This window comes from Pezoporus wallicus, unplaced genomic scaffold (genome assembly GCF_028554395.1).
Source record: "Pezoporus wallicus isolate ANWC-B61680 ecotype Strahan unplaced genomic scaffold, APGP_CSIRO_Pwel_v1 contig_5542, whole genome shotgun sequence".
Lineage (NCBI taxonomy): Eukaryota > Metazoa > Chordata > Aves > Psittaciformes > Psittacidae > Pezoporus > Pezoporus wallicus.
In genome coordinates this window covers 2314399-2321876 of record NW_026640165.1, presented here as the reverse complement: position 1 = coordinate 2321876, position 7478 = coordinate 2314399, and the positions used below count along the sequence as shown (strand labels likewise).

The window sequence follows — 7478 nt, the reverse complement described above, 5'->3', positions numbered from 1 at the left end:
TGCACCCCTGCTGGGAGGACTTGTCCATTCTAGCTAATGTTCAGATAAGTCAGTGCCACAACTTTGATGTTTGATTGCAAACTGGACCAGCAGTTGATTAATTAAACAATCAAAGAGTTGTTGCCAGCACTTTAAGAATCCCAGCCTTTTCAGTTGCATGAACTTTTCTGCTGCGAACTTAACCTGTCACAATTTTCTTTCACTGCACATATTTGCTGATGCCAGAAGCTCCATCAGAAAGACTTCACAAATCAAGCCTTTGGCAGGTTGCAGGCTGGGTCTCATTCTCACCTCCACCTTGGTGCCTCGGGGGACGTGCTGTCTTCTCTAGCTGAAGCACACAGGTATGCCTTTGCTTGCTTTCCTCAGTTAGTTGTGCTCATTTCCAGCTAAAACACTTGGATGTCTGAAACCCAGGTAAGACCTCTTCAATATTTAATTTTTCTACTAAGCATGAAACTAACGTATGTTGGGGTTTGGCCAGTCCTTGTTTCTCTGTTAAAGGGACTCATGTTTGAAGAGTATCATTGGTATTGAACATCACAATGTTAGCATACGGACTGGGATGTGTACCTACCAGGCTTATTTTTACTGTGGATATCTATACTCACTGCGGTGCTATCGCAGTGGTTGCAGCTTAAGTCATCTCTGAGTCTGTCCATTATTATGACAGAGTATAAAATTTAAAGTACAATGCAACAGAAAATTGTTTGCTCGGTTTTGCTTACACACTGGTTCCACCACCATCTCTCTCTGTAGCTGGGAGCCAGGCTCAGCTGCTTCATGCTCCCTGACATTGTCTCCCTGTCACCCCCCAGGGTCTCTGTGGTCGTGGCAGGTGAGAGGAGCTGAAGCAGCATGAAAGGCTGGTGACCCTTGGTAGCTTTCCCTACCTGTGGTTGCTGAAATAGCCATCTAGGTATGGCAGTTGTGTCATGGGTTGTGTAAAGCTGCGTGAATCAAACTTACATGCAGCCTACTGGAATACTTTCAATGCCTTTACTTATGTTGCCCATACTCAGGGTGGGGGGTGTTCCATCTTGGCACATTTAGCACAGCAATGGCTGTATGAAGGTGAGGAGCAACAATGGAGCCAGAAAGCGGCACTTCGGGCATGCTCATACAGGGATGCCCCAGCAACTCAAGCTGCATCAGGGTGTGCTGGCCTCACAGGTGCCTACGGATGGAGAAAGAGTTGGAAGGTGCAAAGATGGGGAGCAGGCTGTTGTTTCAGAGCTCTGCTTGGTGGCAGGATGCTGGATTGTCTTTTATATCCATGTCTGCTTTCTGTTTTTCCAGCAGAGATTTTGTGGTGGCAAGTCTTGCTTTCCTCCTGGTAAGCAGAAAGAGAATGGGTGTAAAGTAAATGCCACAGTAAAACCTCCATTGCGTTCATGCTCTGTTTCCCCCGTATGAGTTTTTTGCATTGATACAACATTTTTTCTTCGCTATAAGATGTGGTTGTAATCTTGTTTCTCCCAAAAATCATAACACCTGACATCAGGCATTTCTCAGTGGCATCTTCATTAGGACTGCAGTCTTTGTTTTAAGTTAATGAAAAGAAATAACCTCTAGAGAAGGAGTTAGACTTCTCCAAACAGCCCTGCTGAATCTAGTTAAGATTAAATAGCTGGTATTTGAATAGTATAACGTTTTTTGCTGATAGCATTATGTTTTTATTTTACACTAAGTGTGACTGTGTTTTCAGTCTTCTCCGACAGCCTTTGTGACATGTCCCTCTGCTTTCATCCTGGTTTCAGTGTGGAAATTTCTGTGATGAGAAATTTTTGCTACAATGAAATCAAAGCCAGGGCTTCATTTTGGTTTTTGTATTTTTTATTATGACTGTCACTTTACTAAAGGCTAGCTCTGGGTAAGCCTACACACAAGGGTGTGTAGACTTACCTTGGTGAGGCAGAGCACCAAGTGACCCACCAGTTCTTCTCTTGCAGCAGTACCAGTTTGAGTTTCATGGGAGGCATGAAGCTGGGGCTGGCCATCCTGTTGTACCTCAGTAAGTACAGATATTACAGTTATTCAGGCTGGTGTTGGAATATTATTATGTGGTTTACACATCTCTGCAAGACTTTATTAAAGTGCTTTTTTAAAGTACATTAAGACACATGCGACAGTGGGTACTTATTTTCCACTATTCTGCCTAGGAGCTATGAGTGGTACGAATCCTGTAAGTACAAAGGAAAGATACATGTTGTAACTGAGTCTGAATCAGGCCCTGAAAGGGGCAATCAATATCTGCTAACAAATAATGAGCACAGATCTGCATAAATAAAGAAGAGCTGGCTAACCAAACTTACGTGTTGTTTTATACCTGAGACTCCAGTGTCACTCATCATCTGAAGTATAGCCTAAGCCATAAACTGAAATCTGGCTGTAAAACACTGCTTTTTTACTGCTGTAATTGCATGACTGTTTCTAGTGTTCTGTGGGATCTTCATGTATCAATTGTTAGAGGTTTCTTTAACTACACTTTTCATAACAAGTTCAGCCAGGTAAAACTGAAAAGGCAAAGCCTCCAAGGTGCCCATTCCTGTTCAGGGTTTCAGGACAGAACTTGTTTAAAAAAACAAGCCCTGTAAGGGAAGTCTTAACTTAATGGGGAAAATATTTAAAGTTGTTTCAGGCAAAATACACAAAAAAGATTCTGCAATTATTTAAAGAATTCAGAATTACTGTGAGAAATGAAGACCTTGCGCCCACTGTAGGAGAGGATCTGGTTCGAGACCCTCTTAAGAACCTGGACGTACACAAGTCCATGGGACCTGATGAAATCCATCCGCGGGTCCTGAAGGAGCTGGCAAATGAAGTTGCTAAGCCACTGGCCATCATATTTAAAAAAATCATGGCAGTAAGGTGAAGTTCCCGACGACTGGAAAAAGGGAAATATAGCCCCCATTTTCAAGAAAGGGAAAATGGATGACCTGGGGAATTACAGACCAGTCAGTCTCACCTTTGTGCCTGGCAAAATCTTGGAGCAGATTCTTGTGGCAGGCATGCTAAGGCACATGAAAATCAACAAGGTGCTTGGTGACATCCAGCATGGCTTCACTAAGGGGAAATCCTGCCTGACCAATTTGGTGGCCTTCTATGATGGGGCTACAGAACTGATGGACAGGGGTAGAGCAGTTGATGTCATCTACCTGGACTTGTGCAAAGCGTTCGACACTGTCCCGCATGACATCCTTGTCTCTAAATTGGAGTGACATCAATTTGATGGATGGACCACTCGGTGGATAAAGAACTGGCTGGATGGCCGCACGCAAAGAGTTGTGGTCAATGGCTCAATGTCCAGTTGGAGACCAGTAACGAGTGGTGTCCCTCAGTGATCAGTGTTGGGACCAGTCTTGTTCAACATCTTTGTCGGTGACATGGACAGTGGGATTGAGTGCACCCTCAGCAAGTTTGCCGATGACACCAAGCTGTGTGGTTCGGTTGATACGCTGGAGGGAAGGAATGCCATCCAGAGGGACCTGGACATGCTTATGAGGTGGGCTGATGCCAACCTTATGAAGTTTAACCATGCCAAGTGCAAGGTCCTACACCTGGGTCTTAGCAATCCCAGGCACAGCTACAATTTGGGCGGAGAAGAGATTCAGAGCAGCCCTGCAGAGAAGGAATTGGGGGTGTTGGTGGATGAGAAAAGGAACATGAGCCGGCTTCAGGTGTGCGCTTGCAGCCCAGAAAGCCAACTGTATCCTGGGGTGCATCAAAAGGAGCATGACCAGCAGGTTGAAGGAGGTGATCCTGCCCCTCTACTCTGCTCTTGTGAGACCTCGCTTGGAGTATTGTGTGCAGTTCTGTTGTCCTCAACATAAAAAGGACATGGAACTGTTGGAACAAGTCCAGAGGATCAGCCTCCCCCTGAGGATAATCAGGGGACTGGAGCACCTCCCATATGAAGATGATAGGCTGAGAAAGTTGGGGCTGTTCAGCCTGGAGAGATGAGACTGCGTGGAGACCTCATAGCAGCCTTCCAGTATCTGAAGGGGGCCTATAGGGATGCTGGGGATGGACTCTTCATTAGGGACTGTAGTGATAGGACAAGGGGTAATGGGTTAAAACTTAAACAGGGGAAGTTTAGATTGGATATAAGGAGGAAATTCTTTCCTGTGAGGGTGGTGAGGCACTGGAATAGGTTGCCCAGGGAAGTTGAGAATGCTCCATCCCTGGCAGTGTTCAATGCCAGGTTGGACAGAGCCTTGGGTGACATGGTTTAGTGTGAGATGTCCCTGCTCATGGCAGGGGGGTTTGGAACTAGATGATCTTAAGGTACTTTCCAACCCTAACTATTTTATGATTCTATGAATTATTCTGTCTAATCATTAATTAATATGTAAGTATTTAATTATTAATTAATATGTAACTATTAGTTATTCATAAAATAATTATTAATAAATTATTTAAAATTAAACTAAAGATTATTAATTAATGTGTAATTCCATGGGGTCTGAACAGAGGGTTTTGGGACCAGACATGGGGGTTCATTGTAAATCATCAGAAAATCTGAGGGACCCCTGACATCAATCCATCAATCCATCAATCCCAGTCTCAGTTCCACCATTAGCACTTGGAAATCAACAGAAATCAATAGAATTAACCCAAATCTGTCTTTGCTCACAGAGTCAATCGAAATTCTGGTGATTCTGCCGCAGGAGTGCTGGCTATGGGTATGCCAGGGTAGGAAGCATAATAAATTATTGCAGATAGCAGATTGGCATGTTTACTGTGCAATAATGTGCTGAGAGTTTCAGTTTTAGCATAGATTTGTAATATGCTAGCTGTATTTCTTATAATGATTTTTCAGCAAGTGTGTTCATTATCAAAGCTCTTTGAGATTCTACCAAATTATATCATTAAGGGTAAAAGGAGTACAGCAAAGAATAATTTAGTTTTCTGCTGATGTTGGGATTTAACTGATTTTGTCTGGAGAATCCTGCTGGGTACACAAAGCCATTTAATCACTCTTTGATCCTCTTTTGCTGTCAGTGCTGATAAGACTCCAGCATGCTCAGGATGACTGTGATGCTGGATCCTGCCACCCAGCTGTTGGGGACCTTCTCCTGGGTCGCAGCAAGCAATTAACAGCTTCCTCAACCTGTGGCATGAACAGCCCTCAGAAGTACTGCATTATAGGCTACCTAGAGGTTGGTTATCTCTTGTAATAAACTGAACTCTGCTCACTAACAATAATATTCTCATCTGTAAAGGGAATTTGCTGAGACTAAGAAGTTTCTGTTGAAGATGTCTGAATAATCATTAGACAGTGTGACATAAATCTGGTGGAAGCTCTGCCTTACTGCAGCACATATGGAGGCTTTGGCAGCAAAGAGCCTCCACAGTGATGTATATCTTCTCAAGAGGAAGAAGCATCCATGAGATGCAAATGAGCACAGGGATTTCTGAAGGAGCTTTGCTCTGCAAGTCCTGTTCCCACTCATACCTCAGAGGTGAAGACCACAGTTTGCATCTGTGTGAGTGCAGGAGGACTGTGATCCTGTGGGCTGTGGACACTGCATTGATGGACTTTCACTGGTGTACATGTCCCATGCAGTACTGAGACCTCAGGCATCCTGTTAAGAGATTCACATCACGTCCTCTCATATCTTTTGATCTGAAATAAGACCAGTGTTGATAAAAGCAGAAAACCATGTCCGGCAGAGGGAAAACCTAACGATATAGTCCAGTCTTTGGTGGGTAGACAGAGCCAAACCATGGATGATCAGAAGGATCCCTCTTGCTCCCTGGCTACAGTGATGGGGACGTGGGGGAGCAGCAGATGTGTGGGAGATGCACCAGGCAGCAATGAGACACATCTTGGAGGACTTGGCCAGGCTGAGCTAATAAATGATCACAAATAAAATTATTTTCACTAAATACCAGCTTAGACTTAAGAGGAGGTTAATAAAATACAGTTTAATTTATAAGCAATTGAAATAATTACAGTTTATGACCTTCTGGCAAAATGGTGTGACACATCTGCAGAGTAAAGCTGTGCCATACTGAGATGGTACCAAGCACTGCTCCAAGTCACATATTGTAGCCATGGCTTTCTGCAAAATGTGAATGTTTCTCTCCTCTTCTGAAATAGCCTGAGTTTTGGCACTGCTTGGGAGATGGGCATAAACAGCCATCTCAGAGACATTGTCTTCCTAGCCCTAAGCCAGATGATTGCCTTTTATTTTTGCTTTTTAACAGGAGATCAAAGGGCAATAAAAAATAAAGTATTTTCACTTGCCTGTACTTATCCTTTGAACTGTGTAACTACAGATTCATGAAAAGGAACAGCTGTTCCACAATAATCCCTGTGATTTAATGCTGCTTCAATGTATCTTGACCCCTGGTGACAGTCTCCTCAAGAGTCTGAGAGCTACAAATTCTGCTGCTTTGCAGAGCTCAAGAGATAGAGGCTTATGCTCTGACAACATGTTCTGCTCTATCAGCTCACCTTAAATGTGTGCGTCCACTTCAGTACACCAGAGTCCCACTGAACCTAATTCTCCTTCTCACTAGCACATTTCAAAGGCTTTGCTGGAGGCAGACCAGGAAACTTTGCATCTTGCAAAGCAAAGTTCTTCCTCCCCCAGTTCCCCTCCTGGTGACCTGTGTCTGGCATCGTGAAGAGAGCAAACCTTTCTTGTGAAAGTCCGTGTTTGTCAACATGTCAAGAGCCAGGGCTCAGCTGGGATGTCTTATTGGAAATTAGACTGAAAAAAAATTAAGAGTTCAACTGCTTTGTCTTTGAAAAGCAGCACTGCAAATCATTTTCAGTCTTTAATGTGTCTTACTGTTTCTAAATGTATGTTAAGTGGGTTTTAGCTCTATGATTGGATTTACTACTTATACATGCTTTCGAAAGGAAAACAAGAACACTCAGTATTGAGGAGAGTATAAAGCTGCATACTTCAGAGGCAAATGGAATCTGACAGATTTGCCTTATGTGAACATGTATGAGTTTGTCCTTTGGGGCACAGAAAGATGCTTATGTAGCAACGTTAACCACAAGTTGACTTAGTATCATATTGTATGCCTCTATGTAAACCAGAGAGTGGATGTGTGCAGTCCTGCCAAACACTTAGATCACCTGAGCTCACCTTACCAGAGCTTTGTGAAATGAAATGACATGAGAGTATCTTTTATATTTCTGTCTCGTCTTCTAGATCATACATTTGTACACTTGTCATGTGTGGCATAGAATGACCGACTATCTTCTGTATTTATTATAATGTTTAAAACACATGACTTATACATGTAAATCTGTATCTCTTCATTTATTTAAATGTGTATAGTTCCCAGGTGATTTCACAATATAAAGACATGCAAATCATTCCTAATGCTTCTCTGTAGATACTGAGCATCTGCAGAGGGCAGGACAGGGTGCCGCTCCATCAATCCCATTCTGGGTTGTTTCCAGCTCAGCTTCTGCCACTGACTTCTACATTCTGATTTCAGCAGCATCCCTA

At 43.3% G+C, this 7478-nt stretch overlaps 1 protein-coding gene across 3 annotated transcripts in view; it reads left to right on the top strand.

The window, feature by feature from the left end:
- The first annotated feature begins 210 nt into the window (after positions 1–210).
- Positions 211–7478, top strand: part of LAMB4 (laminin subunit beta 4) — a 45659-nt gene continuing 38391 nt past the window's right edge. For all 3 annotated transcript variants that reach the window (XM_057417782.1, XM_057417785.1, XM_057417781.1), the window contains exons 1-3: positions 211–344; positions 1953–2014; positions 5005–5162. In XM_057417782.1, coding sequence (XP_057273765.1) covers positions 1972–2014; positions 5005–5162 — 201 coding nt within the window. In that variant the 5' untranslated portion in view covers positions 211–344; positions 1953–1971. The remainder of the gene's footprint in view (positions 345–1952; positions 2015–5004; positions 5163–7478) is intronic.